At 38.0% G+C, this 19360-nt stretch overlaps 1 protein-coding gene across 1 annotated transcript in view; it reads left to right on the top strand.

The window, feature by feature from the left end:
* LOC110306817 (uncharacterized) overlaps positions 1-19360 on the top strand; it is a 176441-nt gene that overhangs the window by 140894 nt on the left and 16187 nt on the right. Inside the window, 6 exon segments of the mRNA XM_085834585.1 lie at positions 1574-1763; positions 3160-3343; positions 6483-6532; positions 7176-7293; positions 8203-8411; positions 17905-18127. Of these exon segments, the coding sequence (XP_085690711.1) occupies positions 1574-1763; positions 3160-3343; positions 6483-6532; positions 7176-7293; positions 8203-8411; positions 17905-18127 (974 nt within the window).

Consider the following 19360-nt stretch of genomic DNA (forward strand, 5'->3'; position numbering starts at 1 on the left):
TCCTTATACTGTCTGTTGTCCTATATTAGAACCAACTGCAAAGAAAAAGAAGTAAGTTTCTCACATCCTATGGAGGATACTCTATGACATCCAATTTACTAAATTAACATAATCCCTAACTACATCCTAAATATTTGTTTTTATATGCATGGGTAATAATAGTCCCTATTCCTCAACATAGAAACTTCTCCTTTCAACAGATAGAGAACCACAACCAATCAGAATGCAAAGTTTCAGAACTCAGTCCCAAAGGATACATCTGTAAAATAATTCCCACATCTAAGGTACAGGGAACATTGAGGAAGAGGGAACAGAAATAGTATAAGAGCCAAAGGATCAGGTGTGTGTGGGGGGGCTTACTATGAGATTATTTCCTAGTTAGAAGCTACACCCATAGAGTCTCACTACCTGAGACATTACTAGAGTGAGATTTTAATGAAGTTCTGTTATGCAATCTGGTGACCACAGATTTCACTGGTGTTTGCAGATAACTTCCCTGTAGAACATGTTCGATTCTTCAGAAAGTACAGCAAGAGTACAACTGTACTCTTGATTGTAGTAATGGTATATCATGTGGTCTGTACCTGGTCAAGGCTATAACTAACAATTCAAGTTTCTTTTATTGTTCCCCATTCTCTTGCATAGCTATATAAGATCTTCCCAGCATACTGTGAATTATGAGCTCTTCCAGCCCAAGCAATAGGCGTGCTTCCTGCCATTATGTGAACATTGCTTGTAGCTCCATATAAACTTTTCAGGTGTTTCCCACTCAGACTCAGGTATTATCTAGCATGCTTCCTGGCATTATGTGAACATTGCTTGTAGCTCCATATAAACTTTTCAGGTGTTTCCCACTCAGACTCAGGTATTATCTAGCATATTTGTGGTCATTACTGTGCTAAATATTTGAGGGATCCCTTCGTAAATTCCTGGGTTTTTCCTCTGTATTTTTAAAATGCTGTTGCCCAGTCATCACGGTACCCTGTGGAGCCTGAGAGACTGTTTGGTGGGGAATCTAATTCTGTAAAAGTATTGGGGATTTCAACCACAACCTCAGAGTTGTTTTTTTGTGACAGAGTCTTGCCATGTAACTCCAGGTGACTACAAACTTAGAGTATTTCTGCCTTACCTTCTTGCATGCTGAGACTACATACAGGAAGCACCTTGCATGCTCTTCATTTTCATTTTGTTTGTTTCGTGACCTTGAATGGTCCCTATTTCTGTACCATAGATAGAAATAGATTGTTCAAACTTCAGCACATTCTCTGAATAGGCCTGGATTCATCTTACTTTTTATGAGGTACTTCCTGCTTATCTTTTGATTCTGTATTCAGCTTTATTTTTCTCTAGGAATACTTCCAGTGTATGGTACAAATTAATTCTATTAGTTGATAGTAAAACTCTCTTATATTTATTAGAAATTCTAATGGAAATGTCTATCCTATCTACTATACTTTACATTGAGTAATATTGGAGAGCTAGTCTGTTCTTTCTTCAGAACTTAGTATGAAGCATTCTGCTTTACTATAGAATGTGCTTATATATTTATTTCTGTGTTTCCTCCTTGATGCAGATCTTGGTAGCCCCTTAAAAAGTACACCTGCCTTTGATTCATATAAAGAGTTATTAGAGCTTAAAGAAGTCAATGTTCAAATACTCACAGAAAAAACTAAAGTGGAAAATGAATTATCTGAAATAAAAGAAGAGAACTCACAGTTAGAGAAAAAAATTGTAAGAAAGAATGAAAAAATCTGTACTCTGAGGTATAGTACTTTAGTGCCTCATAGAAACTCTTACTCCATTTATATTAAAGATTGGAATGGGGTTTTGGTGATTTCTTAGTTTACTTCTGACACTTTGCAAGTGAGACAGATATTCTTATGTTTGAGAGAAAGAAGAAATTGCTAGATATAATAAAACCATTACAAAATCATTATTACCTGAAATACATCTTTCTCATACATAGAGAACAATATATGCCATTCATAATCCCACTGCAATGTGAATATTTCCTACCACATCGAAATATCTGTATTTAACAAGTAGAATTTTATGATGCATTTTGTTATACATTACAAGTAATTCTGTAATAAACATCATTGAGATAATTTTCTCTATTTCTAATTGTCTATAATGGATGTATAGAAATATGCTGAAAATTTTACAAACTTAAAACTTCTTGGATGGATATTTCTAAATTGTTTTCAAGAAAATTCATGATCACTCATAGAACAGATTATAAAGCTGTGTGTTAGTCAGTGAAAAGACACTATGGCAGAACAACCCCTATAAAAGGAAACATTTAATTTGGGGCTTGCTTACAATTTCAGAGGCTTAGTCCACTATCATCATGGGTTTGAACATGATAGCCAGGAGCACAGTGGCACACAGACAGATGATAAAGCAGTATCTAAGACCTTTACATCCTGGTCTGCAAGAAGAACCTGAGGCTGGGCTTGGCATGAACTTTTAAAACCACAAAGTCTATACACTATAGCAAGCTTCCCCCAACAAAGCCATACCTATAGCAACAAGATCACATCTCCTAAGGCTTCTAATCCTCAAATAGCTCCATTTCTTGTTGACTAATGAGCTTATGGGGGCCATTCTTATTCAGGCCATCACAAGTGATTATTTTAATCTGCTGACAAGTTATAAAAATTAATATGCATTTGTGTTAAACTTTGTATCAAACCAATACCTTACAGTAGTAGGCATCACTGTACATTTAGCCATACTCAAGGGATGGTTCAAATACCAATTAAACTATATCAAATTAGAAGAAAAATAGTTATTGACTGGAAAATAGTTTGTTCACATTTATCCAACACGTAGGTAATACTAATTGAGGTCCTATTCTTTAAAGAGCATACGAATCTTTATATTGTGGTTACTACTGCTGTTTTAATTCTCTAACTAGGATTCTTAAGTTGTTCATAAAATATAAAACAACAAAGTAAAAATATAAAATAGATATACAAAAGGCATACTCATAGATATTGTTTACCTTATTTATAAATGTTAGAACATGGAATGGAAGTGAAAACTGAGGGTACAAATTTTTGGAAGTGTTATAAGCAATGTATGAGAAGTCAATTCACAAAATGGACATTTTACTTTCTGAGAAAAGTGATTCTAATGTTAGCTTATTTACTACAGATCAATCATAAAAGAACAAGTGGAGAAAAAAAGAAATATAATTTGTGCTTATAATGAGGTTGTGGAGGAACTGAGAGAAAAAGAAGAGATAATTCAGAGAAAAGGAGAACAATATAACAGACAAGTTACAGGGACACAAGAGCTTGAAATATGTCCAAAGACAAAAGATGTGGAGTTGAAGCAGGTAGTTTAATTTTTAATAAAAATATCATTTTGACTTTAGTACAGTAATATTTAAACATCCCTTTGATTTAATTATACTTCATTTCATAACAGTTAAGAGATATGAGAAATGTTTACATTTTCAGTAATATCATTGTGCAAACTTCATTAGCATATGCATATATAACCTTGGTAAATGAACCACATTAGAATTAGAATGCTATGTAATATAATGATAAGGTCATTGTATGTGCATTCTGCTTTTTACCAAATCATTGTTATTTAACAAAGGATTGTTTTACTTGGAATTGGGACCAGATTTTATTTTGTTATAAATTATAATATTTAATTTAAAATTACCTTTTAAAAGTGTATTGTCTAATAGGTGTTTGGTGTGTGGTTTTACAATGGAGTTTACGTGAATGCGCAGAATGCAGGGACATCCTATGTAATAGTAGAATATGTGAACTAAACATATGACAGCAGGATAGTACATTGAACTTATAAGGAACTCAAATATTTAACACCAAAAATTTTGAAATAAGTGGGTGGCCCTCACAAGAAGCATACAGTTTTTCAGGAAAGTATTGTTTTTGATAGTTAATACCTAGCTCTCTAGGATATGATACATGTAGTTTAAAATAATGGGATGAAGTTAACTTTATCTAGTGGAACTAGTCTAAGTTGCATGAACTCCTGGAGTTGTATCCTGAGTCACTATTCCAATGGTATGAAAACGAATCTACTTAGAAGACTTGGTTAACTGCTGTGTTGTCTTCCAAAAAGGTCTAATTCTATTGTGAAATAAACTGTGTTAGTAATATGAGTGTTATATCAAATATATGTAGCACTCTGTCACATGAATATAAAAATATGTGTATTACTTTGTCAGGAATCATCATAGGATGAGCTAATAACTAGCAGGTGATCTTCCTGAGATGATCTGCTTTGAATTATAGTCTGCAACAGATTTGTTTTATAGGCAAGGCCCAAGAGAATTAATTTTAGGAAATATTTCTGCTATACATATGCATATATACACATATATTATATATTTAATATATTATATATTTATTAATATATTATATTACATATAATATATTTATATATATTAAACATATATAACAATCACAAGATATTAGCCCACCCCTTTTGATCTACAAAGATGTACTATCTTGCAGTGATGCTATATAGACAAATAGATGATTAAAATGTTAATGATGATCCTATAAGAATTCCTGAAATTGTATCAGTGATTATTAAGCTCTTTTATAGTGGATCTGCTATTAAGTCCTTTACTGATAGTCAAAATTGCAATGAGAACTCTATCAGTCCACCACGTGTCACCAGTTCATTGCTCTTAGATAGTAACCAGACTTTCTCCTACTCAGAGCACATTCCAAGAGGTTGTAAAACCATTAACCGAAGGTCATAAAAAGGAAATTAATGATTTATTATAGGTGTTGGGACAGAAGATAAAATATTGACTGTTTTTTTCTATACAAAATGTCACTAATAACTTAATTATGGTTTTTAATTTTCAATGAACCTGTGGAGCTGTGACAGGTGATGCATGTTTAGCCAAATAATTACTCCTAATGGATATGCATGGAAACATTCTCTGTTGTAAACTTCTATTTCAATTTATGATTTGATTTTATGTGTTGAACTTGTGATGAAATTTTTAACATGTAATCATGTATTCTGAAAGATGTGTTGGTACTGAGGACAAAGAGATGAGAAGGAGATATTGTTTCCTTCTTTTTCCCATTTATTCTTTCCCCCTTTTGCTTAGATAGCTTTCATAGGAAACTTTACAACTTTGACTTCTGACCAGCAGGCTTAAAGTTAGAGCCAAGCAGTTCCTGCTGAGATAGAACAAAGACCACATTACTTAATCCCCCAATGTTAGGCTACAGGTGTCAATTGCCTAAATCAGCAGCATTTTACCCTCAGAAAGAGCAGGAAGTTTTTAGGACTTGTCAGAAGTTATCCTTGCTGTTTCAGTATAGTTAGAGAGCTAGACTATCCAGAGACCCTCAGACTTTATTCTGTGCACCTGTCTCTACCCTCTCCAGGCCAGTAGGCTCCAGCATTACATAGTTCACCTTCCCAGTGTTGGAGAGCATTAAATGTTATCATTAAATTTTACTGATTGGAAAAAAAAACAAAGATTTAGGGATGTTAACATGTTTCAGAACAAACATCATGTAGTTCTAAGCTGAGACTAATGCCCAAACATTCACATTTGGGCATCTGTGCTGAAACTGCCCCAACCTGTTGCTCACCCTTCAATAAAGTGTATGATTATAACTAAAATATCTCATGTCAGGGGCTAGGAAGACAAGCACAGTAGGCAAAGTGTTTGCAAAGCAAGCAGAAAAACTGTCCATTCCCTTGAACCTATCTAAAAATAGGCATGATTGTGTATGCTACTTGTCACAGCGCTTGGGATACAGAGATGGATGGTTCCTTAGGGTTCACCTCAGACCAGCCTATCCTATTTGTTGAGGTCCATACTTAGCATCAAAAGAAAAGAAAAGAAAACAAAACAAAACAAAAACCAAACATACCAACAGTGCCTAAAGAATACTGCAGGTTGTCTTCAGGTGCAACTGTGATCTTACACACACACACACACACACACACACACACACACACTCACACATACACGCACACACACACACAAAGAAGCATGCATATACAATGTTATTTCAGTGTTTACTATTTCTAGCATAGCTTTTATCTGATAGATAGATAGATAGATAGATAGATAGATAGATAGATAGAAAGAAAGTTTTTATATTAAAATCACTCTATGATCTTTGTAAACCCAAAATTGCAAGGACCACAAGGACCTTCCCCTTTTGTTTATATCAGCTTCAATATTTGATAAAGCAAAACTGGAAATAGAAATGTGATGTATTTCAGCCCTATAGCAGCATCAGTTCATGTTTTATGAAGGATGGGGTAATGTTACATCCTTCTCTGTAGGCTGTGAGAATCCTGTTGCAACAACTAAATTAAGCCCACAGTAGTAACATCAAAGCAGTGCATATAAAAGGTTCTGCTTGTGGTCTTATGAAAGATTCAGTACATAAATATACAATGATTCAATGTGTATCAAAACATTACTAAAACTATTTTTATCTTTCATTTAGCTACAAAAAGAAAAAGAACATGCACAGAAGATGGAAGATCACATACAAATGTAAACTTTGAATCAGAATGCTTATGTAGCAAATATGTAATATGAGAATTATTCAAGTGTTGATAAATGTGGAAAACATTGAGAAAATTGTTATATGTTTCTTGAAATATACAGCACACAGTTTGGGAAGTAACTCACAAGTGTATCATGGCTTTCCATGCACGGGGAATATTATTTTCCAAATAATTACTAACAAAAAGAAAAGAAAAAAATACGTGATTATTCATGTACATCTTGCTCATTCTTTTAAGGCCCCATGAATGATAGAATTAGTGTATTATTTGCATTTAACATATTTAATTTAAACAGTTATGTGTATACAAAAATATACTGTGTTTGGCATGTTTGTGTGTGAGAGAGTTAGAGGTAGGAAAGACTGTGAAAGTAAATAATGAGTTCTAATTGAAAGTAAGAAGAGATAGATGATAGATAGATGATTCAAGGAAGTAGGAGGAAGAATGCAGGGAGAGGGGAAGGGCAGGAGATGGTTGTTGAATGGTTGAATAAGAACACAGCATAAAATATATCTCTGAAAATGTCACAGTGAAACGTAACACATGGTAACTACAACATAAAATGTACCAATAATGTGACCTTCAAATTTGGTATATGAGCGAATATATTTTTAAAATATGCCTTTCAGATTGGAACTAGAAATTGCCTCACTAATAGCAACAGTGAAGAAACAGAAGGAGGAAATTGAACATCTGCAGAGATGTGTGCAAAACCCGCACAAAATCCTGGCACAGAGTTCCAATTTTGTAAGTCAGTTTCACATTAATACCCTTCTCCGGCAATAAAATGTCAGAATACTTTTTTTTTTAATTTATGAAATGTCTCACTGGATATAGATTTTACTGTTTAATAATTGTGTGCATGCATACAATGTGTTTTAATCAGGTCTATCTCATAATTCCTACACTTGATCCTTTCCTTGTTACTTTTGCCACCATTGTCTCTTAGCTACATGCATCCATTTAGAATTATTTTACATTTAATTTTAACTAAAGCCTTATTGTATACAATTGGTAATGTAGATGCATACCCTTTTGGCATTGCAGATTGTCCAATTTTCTGGAAACGTATTATGTATTTTGACTATAGGGAAACATGTACAACCAGGCTGGCAATAAATCTACCACAGGGATACAACTACCTGAGGCTCAGCATTGGGTCAATGAGCCAAGAAACCCACCCTTAATACAGAGGACCCTCCTGCGAACACCGATGGGATGGCGGGGCATGACCCCAACTCTAACCCTTAGCTGCCAGGATGTGCATGGGTTTGACACTCCCTGTGGAGAAATCTGACTCACTGAGCAATTACCCACTTCTCTTTGAATTAACTAATTCTGTTGGAAGAACTGGATGAGAGTGATAATGTAGCTAGGGTGTAGTGTGTATTCCTAGCAAGGTGCCAGCCAAGGTGAGGGCTCAGTACTACATAAATGATTGATTAGTTTTTACAATGTAAATTTAATGCTGCTTACAGGGGTGGTAAATATTTCAAACAGTGACGTATTTTTTTTTCACCTAAAAATGCTGTCAGAATCATTCCCTCGTTACGGAAGGAATCAAATGTGAAAGGAAACATATCAAATACACTAGAATTCTTGACTACAATTCTTGGAATTAAATGTTCTCTAAGTATAAATTTCAATTTTCTGTAGACGGAGACAGCTGCTCAAGAAAATCAGGACACGTGGAATAACAACACTACAGTAATAACAGAGATGGGAAACTTAATCAAAAGCCTGAAGTCTAAAGTCTCCAGTGTGAAAATCTCCAAAGAGTTCAGCAAAAAAGAACTGGAAAAGTATAAGCGATTCTATCTAGAAGAACTAAGAAATAAAAACTTCTTATTACATGAACTAAACAGGTGAGTGAAAGCAAATGTCACAGAAGATACAATTAGCTCCTTCATTCATTGATAATCCTAAATTGTATGGAATATGACTCTGAGATTTGTGGGACACAAAAGCTATCTGGAAAATATGTTTTTGGAATGTTACATTGTAAGATTCCATGCATATTTTTTTTAACTTTCCTCATTTTAGTGATGCTTGGCTTTTTCCTCATTAGCATTCTCATATAGTTAACATGATCATACAGATTTCAACCACATATTTTTAAATGTTTCCAATTAGATGCAGCCATACAGGTATAAAATTGCCCTTCAACATAAAGAAACAAGACACATACACAGAATGGAATCAGCAGGTTGTACTGAGACCTGCTTGGCTTGTATTTGAAAAACTGACCCAGGCAGCTAGAAAATAGAGAACAGTGCATGGACACGTGTATTGAAAAGCTGGGTAGATGGAGTGTATGCCCTCAGATGTAGCACTACCTCCTACTGCCACAAGGCTGACCTTCAGTGTGTTAATTATGTGCAGCACTGGGGTAGAAAGTGCATTCTTTCCTCTCTGTACACTTGCAACCTCAAGCTTAGCATGCAAGAAAGGGAGAAAGGTGAAGTTTCTACTCTTTGCACGTACTTTCCATTCTTTCTAGTATAGAAAGTGCAGCTATCATTCAGAAAGTGCCTCTATCCCTGTAAGTCTCCCATGGAACTAGGATATGGGCATCTTTGACATGGCTATACTCATGCCAACAATTTACAGTTAGAGCTATCGTTAGAGCTAGGGCTAGGGCTAGGGCTAGGATTAGGGTTAGGGATTCACTCACTCAGGCTTCTGTCCAGCACTTTCAATAATGTTATATTCATATATGTATGCATATATGTGTCTGTGTGTGTTTGTGTGCTTATGTGTGCATACCTCTGTGTATGTGTGTTTGTGTAAAAAGAAGTCAATAAGAAAGTGTGCTAGGCTTGGGCTTTGGAAATACTAGGGAGAGAACAAGGAAGTGTGGGAGTGATATAATTAAACTTTAATTGAGTTTCTGTAATGATTTGAGACAGGGTCTCACTCTGAAGCTCAAGCTGTTTTGGAACTTACTATAGACAAGATTGGCTTCAAAAAACTCACCAAGATCTGCTTGCATTCACTTCCACTTTACTGGGTTTAAAGTCATGTGCACCATTCTTCGCCATTATATCTTAATTAAAAAAAAAAAAAAAACCAAAAACATAATTTTAAAAAAGTTGTCGCTGGGTGTGGTGGCATATACCTTTAATCCCAGCACTTGGAAGGCAGAGGCAGGCAAATTTCTGACTTTGAGGCCAGCCTGGTCTACAAAGTGAGTTCCAGGACAGCCAAGGCTACACAGAGAAACACTGTCTCAAAAAACCAATAATAATAATAATAATAATAATAATAATAATAATAATAATAATAATAATTTTGTCTGATTAGGGAGTGAGTACAACTGAAACCCCAGGGGATAAGTGCTGTTTGTTTTCTTGGAACCTGATTAATTAACTTTTCCCCATTCTTATCTTTCTTATCTTAGTGTATAACCACAGTTAGTGTTATTACCATTAATGAACCTTTTGTAACAAAACTGGACTATAGAATGTTTACGTGCCTATGTACTTAGAACGGAAAAAAGAAAACCCTCCTTGTTTCTATCCCTACCCATTCCCAGTACACCCATGAAACTTTATGTCCCCTTGCCAGAGAGGTCCTTGTGTCTCCCCCTGAGTGCTCCTTGTTATTTATCCTCTCTGGTCCTATGCTGCCTGTCAGAAGTATCAGAAGAAAACGTATAGGCTAGAGGAGCAGCACAACTAAGCCAGAGTAGTAAGGAGAGTTAAGGGTAAAGGATGGGAGGGTTAGAGGTTATACAATCAATTAATTGTTCTATGGGTAGTGCAATTTGATCTAGATAGGCATTGTGTTTTCCTTACTATCATGTAACTCCCCCCCCCCCAAATTTAGCAGCCATTTGGCTTTGGCAAGAGAGTTTATCTGTAGCTGGAAGATCCCAAGTCTGTCTTCTGTGGGGTTCAGTGCATGTCCCTGGCTCTCAGCTCCTGTTTCGTGAGTCTTCAGTCAGATGAGGTTTTTGGAGGAAGGCAACTTTGTTGTCTATAGAGCTCAGGAGATGGCACTGTCTCAGTTGGATCTGTGGCAGCAAGCATCGTGTGGAGATAGGCCTGTAGAATAATTGTAACAGAGGAGCAGAACCCCAGCAGGGTATGTCTGCATAGGGTGGATAGCAAACATTAAGCCTGCAATGGTTTGTTTAGGAGCACATCACGGTCTGCTCTAGATGGCTGAGGAAGAAAATATCATGTTAATTGTGTATCTGGGGTAGGCAATAACAGTTTGTCTGTAAAAGGAAACTGGTTGTTAATTAAGGATTGGATGATGGTAAGCAGCCCAGTTGATTTGACCTGTGGTAGTAGATTAGATGACTTTTGAACCTTAAAGGAAATCTTAAACAAGTTGAAAGATTTTTTTGGACATATATCATGAATGCTAGAGAGAAAATAAGCATTTAAATAAAGAAGCAAGAAAATTAGAAGGCCGCAGCCGGAGGACAGTGATCTGCCCTGCAGGGAGTGCCATCTTGGCTCCGGGACTCCACTGAACTTAGTCTGCAGAGGTGAGAGTGAGGACCACAGAGGCAGACAGCTTCTGGGACAGGCGGGAGCCACAGAGTCGCTGAGGCAGCACCCTTTTGGGGCTGCAGATATCCAGCACCCTCCCAGCCAGAGGACAGTGATCCACCCTGCAGGGAGCGCCATCTTGGCTCAGGGGCTCCGCCGAACTTAGTCTGCAGAGGTGAGAGTGAGGACCACAGAGGCAGACAGCTTCTGGGACAGGCGGGAGCCACAGAGCCGCTGAGGCAGCACCCTTTTGGGACTGCAGATATCCGGCACCCTCCCAGCCGGAGGACAGTGATCTGCCCTGCAGGGAGCGCCATCTTGGCTCCGGGACTCCGCCGAACTTAGTCTGCAGAGGTGAGAGTAAGGACCACAGAGGCAGACAGCTTCTGGGACAGGCGGGAGCCACAGAGTCGCCTAGGCAGCACCCTTTTGGGGCTGCAGACATCCAGCACCCTCCCAGCCGGAGTACAGTGATCCACCCTGCAGGGAGCGCCATCTTGGCTCCGGGGCTCCTCCGAACTTAGTCTGCAGAGGTGAGAGTAAGGACCACAGAGGCAGACAGCTTCTGGGACAGGCGGGAGCCACAGAGCCGCTGAGGCAGCACCCTTTTGGGGCTGCAGACATCCGGCACCCTCCCAGCTGGAAGACTGTATTCTGCCCTGCACAGGAGCCCTCTGCCTCAGGAGCAGGGAGCACATCTTGGATCCAGGACTCCTCTGAACTTAGGAACGTAGTCTGCACAGCTGAGAGTGTGCACCACAGAAGCTGACAGCTTCTGTGACCTGCCAAAGCAACACAGCATCTGGGAAAGGTCCTGTTTTCGGCCTCCTTCTTCGGCCAGGAGAAGGTCCAAACGCCAGATATCTGTACACCTTCCTTTTAAGAGGAAAGCTTGTCAGCAGGGAGTGCTCTAACCACTGAAACTCAGAGGAGAGAGCCTGTCTCCCTGGTCTGCTGGCAGACGACATTCAGAATCACCAGAAGAACAACCTCTGAACAGAGACAACTATAACAACTCCAGAGATTACCAGATGGCGAGAGGTAAACCTAAGAATCTTACTAACAGAAACCAAGACCACTCACCATCATCAGGACCCAGCACTCCCACTTCGCCCAGTCCAGGGCACCCCAACACACCTGAAAAGCTAGACCTGGATTTAAAAGCATATCTCATGATGATGATAGAGGACATCAAGAAGGACTTTAAAGAACTACAGGAGAACATGGCTAAAGAGTTACAAGTCCTTAAAGAAAAACAGGAAAACACAACCAAACTGGTAGAAGTCCTTAAAGAGAAACAGGAAAACACATCCAATCAGATGATGGAAATGAACAAAACCATACTAGACCTAAAAAGGGAAGTAGACACAATAAAGAAAACCCAAAATGAGGCAACACTGGAGATAGAAACCCTAGGAAAGAAATCTGGGACCATAGATGCGAGCATCAGCAACAGAATACAAGAGATGGAAGAGAGAATCTCAGGTGCAGAAGATTGCATAGAGAACATCGGCACAACAATCAAGGAAAATGGAAAATGCAAAAAGATCCTAACTCAAAACATCCAGGAAATACAAGACACAATGAGAAGACCAAACCTACGGATAATAGGAGTGGATGAGAATGAAGATTTTCAACTCAAAGGACCAGTAAACATCTTCAACAAAATTATAGAAGAAAATTTCCCAAATCTAAAGAAAGAGATGCCCATGAACATACAAGAAGCCTACAGAACTCCAAATAGGCTGGACCAGAAAAGAAATACCTCCCGACACATAATAATCAGAACAACAAATGCACTAAATAAAGATAGAATACTAAAAGCAGTAAGAGAAAAAGGCCAAGTAACATATAAAGGCAAGCCTATCAGAATTACACCAGATTTTTCACCAGAGACTATGAAAGCCAGAAGATCCTGGACAGATGTTATACAGACACTAAAAGAACACAAATTCCAGCCCAGGCTACTATACCCAGCCAAACTCTCAATTCACATAGATGGAGAAACCAAACTATTCCACGACAAAACCAAATTCACACATTATCTCTCCACGAATCCAGCCCTTCAAAGGATAATAACAGGAAAAAACCAATACAAGGACAGGAACCACGCCCTAGAAACAACAAGAAGGTAATCCCTCAACAAACCTAAAAGAAGACAGCCACAAGAACAGAATGCCAACTTTAACAACAAAAATAACAGGAAACAACAATTACTTTTCCTTAATATCTCTTAATATCAATGGTCTCAACTCCCCGATAAAAAGACATAGACTAACAAACTGGCTACACAAACAAGACCCAACATTTTGCTGCTTACAGGAAACTCATCTCAGAGAAAAAGATAGACACTACCTCAGAATGAAAGGCTGGAAAATAATTTTCCAAGCAAATGGTATGAAGAAACAAGCTGGAGTAGCCATTCTAATATCTGATAAGATTGACTTCCAACCCAAAGTCATCAAAAAAGACAGGGAGGGACACTTCATACTCATCAAAGGTAAAATCCTCCAAGAGGAACTATCAATCCTGAATATCTATGCTCCAAATACAAAGGCAGCCTCACTCATTAAAGAAACTTTAGTAAATCTCAAAGCACACATTGCACCTCATACAATAATAGTGGGAGACTTCAACACACCACTTTCACCAATGGACAGATCAAGGAAACAGAAACTAAACAGGGACACAGTGAAACTAACAGAAGTTATGGATCAAATGGATCTGGCAGATATCTACAGAACATTTTACCCTAAAACAAAAGGATATACCTTCTTCTCAGCACCTCATGGTACCTTCTCCAAAATTGACCACGTAATTGGGCACAAAACAGGACTCAACAGATACAAAAATATTGAAATTGTTCCATGCATCCTATCAGATCACCATGGACTAAGGCTGATCTTCAATAACAAAATAAATAATAGAAAGCCAACCTTCACGTGGAAACTGAACAACACTCTTCTCAATGATACCTTGGTCAAGGAAGGAATAAAGAAAGAAATTAAAGACTTTTTAGAGTTCAATAAAAATGAAGCCACAACATACCCAAACTTATTGGACGCAATGAAAACATTTCTAAGAGGAAAACTCATAGCTCTGAGTGCCTCCAAAAAGAAACTAGAAAGAGCACACATTAGCAGCTTGACAACACACCTAAAAGCACTAGAACAAAAGGAAGCAAATTCACCCAAAAGGAGTAGACGGCAGGAAATAATCAAACTCAGGGGCAAAATCAATCAAGTGGAAACAAGAAGAACTATTCAAAGAATCAACCAATCAAGGAGCTGGTTCTTTGAGAAAATCAACAAGATAGATAAACCCTTAGCCAGACTCACTAGAGGTCACAGGGAAAGCTATCTAATTAACAAAATAAGAAATGAAAAAGGAGACATAACAACAGATCCTGAAGACATCCAAAACACCATCAGATCCTTCTACCAAAGGCTATACTCAACAAAACTGGAGAACCTGGATGAAATGGAGAAGTTCCTAGACAGATACCAGGTACCAAAGTTGAACCAAGATCAGGTTAATGATCTAAACAGCCCTATATCCCCCAAAGAAATAGAAGCAGTCATTAATAGTCTCCCAACCAAAAAAAGCCCAGGACCAGATGGGTTTAGTGCAGAGTTCTATCAGACCTTCAAAGAAGATCTAATCCCAGTTCTTCACAAACTATTCCACAAAATAGAAACAGAAGGTACTCTACCCAACTCATTCTATGAAGCCACAATTACTCTGATACCTAAACCACAAAAAGACCCAACAAAGATAGAAAATTTTAGACCAATATCCCTTATGAATATTGATGCAAAAATCCTCAATAAAGTTCGAATCCAAGAACACATCAAAACAATCATCCATCCTGACCAAGTAGGTTTCATCCCAGGGATGCAGGGATGGTTCAATATACGGAAATCCATCAACGTAATCCAGTATATAAACAAACTCAAAGACAAAAACCACATGGTCATCTCATTAGATGCGGAAAAAGCATTTGACAAGATCCAACACCCATTCATGATAAAAGTCTTGGAAAGATCAGGAATTCAAGGCCCATACCTAAACATGATAAAAGCAATCTACAGCAAACCAGTAGATAACATCAAAGTAAATGGTGAGAAGCTTGAAGCAATCCCTCTAAAATCAGGACTAGACAAGGCTGTCCACTTTCTCCATATCTATTCAACATAGTACTTGAAGTCCTAGCCAGAGCAATTCGACAACAAAAGGAGATCAAAGGGATACAAATTGGAAAAGATGAAGTCAAAATATCACTTTTAGCAGAGGATATGATAGTATATATAAGTGACCCTAAAAATTCCACCAGAGAACTCCTAAGCCTGATAAACAGCTTCGGTGAAGTAGCTGGATATAAAATTAACTCAAACAAATCAATGGCCTTTCTCTACACAAAGAATAAACAGGCTGAGAAAGAAATTAGGGAAACAACACCCTTCTCAATAGTCACAAATAATATAAAATATCTTGGCATGACTCTAACTAAGGAAGTGAAAGATCTGTATAATAAAAACTTCAAGTCTCTGAAGAAAGAAATTCTAGAAGATCTCAGAAGATGGAAAGATCTCCCATGCTCATGGATTGGCAGGATCAACATTTTAAAAATGGCTATCTTGCCAAAAGCAATCTACAGATTCAATGCAATCCCCATCAAAATTCCAAATCAATTCTTCAACGAATTAGAAAGTGCAATCTGCAAATTCATCTGGAATAACAAAAAACCTAGGATAGCAAAAACTCTTCTCAAGGATAAAAGAACCTCTGGTGGAATCACCATGCCGGACCTAAAGCTTTACTACAGAGCAATTGTGATAAAAACGGCGTGGTACTGGTATAGTGACAGACAAATAGACCAATGGAATAGAATTGAAGACCCAGATATGAACCCACACACCTACGGTCACTTGATCTTCGACAAGGGAGCTAAAACCATCCAGTGGAAGAAATACAGCATTTTCAACAAATGGTGCTGGCACAACTGGTTGTTTTCATGTAGAAGAATGCGAATCGATCCATTCCTATCTCCTTGTACTAAGGTCAAGTCTAAGTGGATCAAGGAACTTCACATAAAACCAGAGACACTGAAACTTATAGAGGAGAAAGTGGGGAAAAGCCTTGACGATATGGGCACAGGGGAAAAATTCTTGAATAGAACAGCAATGGCTTGTGCTGTAAGATCGAGAATTGACAAGTGGGACCTCATGAAACTGCAAAGCTTCTGCAAGGCAAAAGACACCATCAATAAGACAAAAAAACCACCAACAGATTGGGAAAGGATCTTTACCTATCCTAAATCAGATAGGGGACTAATATCCAATATATATAAGGAACTCAAGAAGGTGGACTCCAGAAAGTCAAATAGCCCCATTAAAAAATGGGGCTCAGAACTGAACAAAGAATTCTCACCTGAAGAATACCAAATGGCAGAGAAGCACCTGAAAAAATGTTCAACATCCTTAATCATCAGGGAAATGCAAATCAAAACAACCCTGAGATTCCACCTCACACCAGTCAGAATGGCTAAGATCAAAAATTCAGGTGACAGCAGATGCTGGCGAGGATGTGGAGAAAGAGGAACACTCCTCCATTGTTGGTGGGATTGCAAGCTTGTACAACCACTCTGGAAATCAGTCTGGCGGTTCCTCAGAAAATTGGACATAGTACTACCGGAGGATCCAGCAATACCTCTCCTGGGCATATATCCAGAAGATGTCCCAACCGGTAAGAAGGACACATGCTCCACTATGTTCATAGCAGCCCTATTTATAATAGCCAGAAGCTGGAAAGAACCCAGATGTCCCTCAACAGAGGAATGGATACAGAAATTATGGTACATTTACACAATGGAGTACTACTCAGCTATTAAAAAGAATGAATTGATGAAATTCCTAGCCAAATGGATGGACCTGGAGGGCATCATCTTGAGTGAGGTAACACAATCACAAAGGAACTCACACAATATGTATTCACTGATAAGTGGATATTAGCCCAAAACTTAGGATATCCAAGATATAAGATACAATTTGCTAAATGCATGAAACTCAAGAAGAATGAAGACCAAAATGTGGACACTGTGCCCCTTCTTAGAATTGGGAACAAAACACCCATGGAAGGAGTTACAGAGACAAAGCTTGGAGCTGTGATGAAAGGATGGACCATCTAGAGACTGCCGTATCCAGAGATCCATCCCATAATCAGCTTCTAAACGCGGACACTATTGCATACACTAGCAAGATTTTGCTGAAAGGACCCAAAGATAGCTGTCTCTTGTGAGACTATGCAGGGGCCTAGCAAACACAGAGTGGATGCTCACAGTCAGCTATTGGATGTATCACAGGGCTCCCAATGGAGAAGCTAGAGAAAGTACCCAAGGAGCTAAAGGGATCTGCAACCCTATAGTTGGAACAACATTATGAACTAACCAGTACCCCGGAGCTCTTGTCTCTAGCTGCATATGTATTGAAAGATGGCCTATTCGGCCATCACTGGAAAGAGAGGCCCATTGGACTTGCAAACTTTATATGCCCCAATATAGGGGAATGCCAGTGCCAAAAGAATGGGAATGGGTGGGTAGGGAAGTGGGGGGCGCTATGGGGGACTTTTGGGATAGCATTGGAAATATAATTGGGGAAAATATGTAATAAAAATATTAAAAATTAAAAAAAAAAGAAAATTAGAAGGCCAAAAAGCACAGTTTAAGTGTTACTGCAGGGTGAGCCTCAGGTGCAGATTTGGTGGGCTTAGCTGGATGGGGGCAGGGGATGCTACATTTGGTTGTTTATGATTTTTTTTTCAGATTACTACTCAATATTTATCTCTTTGTTCTCACCAGTACTAATGAGAGTCGGGAACAATCCCATACAGAACTTCACATGAAATTTCAGCAAAACATTTCTGCATCAAAAACCCTGAATACAAGTCTTGTTCATGAGTGTTCTTGTGTGGAAAAAACTGAGAAACTGGAAAGCAAGGACTTCCTCCCTGGGGAAAACTTGGTGTTGCCTTCTTCCAGCACAGAATCAACTCATGTCTGCATGGAGCACTACCCATGGACGGTGTGTTTGAGTAATATAGTTTCCTTTGAGGTTCCTACTGGTGATATAATTCTTATTTTAAAGTTGATATACAATATACTTATTTGACTTATGCATGAAAGTTAAGGTTCTTAATATGTATTATTAGGGAAACATTTTGCATTTTTGTTGAATTTTATTTTTCCATTTTTTAAACATTGATGCTTTTCTCTTGTGTAATTTGAATATAGTTTTCTCTCCCTGTATTTTTCCCTGTTCCTCCACAATACACAGGGGGCCTACAGTGGTCTGCTGCGCCAGGCCTTTTGCAGACATATACTACCGTTTTCAGTTTAGCAATTTTATGGGACTTGTGATTCTGTAGATGAATGGGTCCTGATTCTTGTGCCTTATCGAGAGGCTCTTCTATTTTCTTTTCCCTTGGCTTAGCCTGTCCGACTTTGACATGCTGGTTTTTACTTATTTCCTATTCTGTTTTGTTATGTTTGTTGTTAATCCGCCAGAAGCCCGTTTTTCTATTGAGAGACAGAAAAGCAGTGAATCAGGACAGGAAAATTTGAAATTTTTATGGTAGTTCTCAAACTGTTATTTTCACAAGGGAGAAATTTACCTTGATTGAGTAAATATGACCAAACAGTTACATTTTGTCACAGGATATTTTAGCATCTGAATACAGGTATGGATGTATGCGGACAGGCAAAGCTTCTGCGCATTGTGCCTTGGCTCTATATGACAGGACTTTTAAGGGTTTCTACCCATCCCCAGGTTTATTTCATGAAATCCTAAGTGAGTGAATGACACTTAAATACCAATGGATGTTTAAGTTGAAAGGGCAACTAACTGAAAGAAACTCTTACCATGCATTAAACAAACCAAAAAGACAAAAATATAAAAATACTTAAAGTATTTCATTATCTTAAAAAAAGAAAATTCCTTTGTCATTTAACTTACATCAATTTAAGTATGTTTATTGCTGAAGTGATTATTGCAATTATAATAATTGTAGATTGTAGTCCTAGAAAATATTTTAGTTTTCCAAATGAAATTCACTTATGCCTATTGTGATGGTTTGTATATCCTTGGACCAGGGAGTGGCACCATCTGAAGGTGTGGCCTTTTTGGAATAGGTGTGACCTGGTTGGAATGGGTGTGTCACTGTGGATGTGGGTATAAGATCCTCACCCTAGTTGCCTGGAAGTCAGTCTTCCACTAGCTGCCTTTAGATGAAGACATAGAACTCTCAGCTCCTCCTGT

This window comes from Mus caroli, unplaced genomic scaffold, assembly GCF_978045245.1.
Source record: "Mus caroli unplaced genomic scaffold, Mus_caroli_1 scaffold_2, whole genome shotgun sequence".
Lineage (NCBI taxonomy): Eukaryota > Metazoa > Chordata > Mammalia > Rodentia > Muridae > Mus > Mus caroli.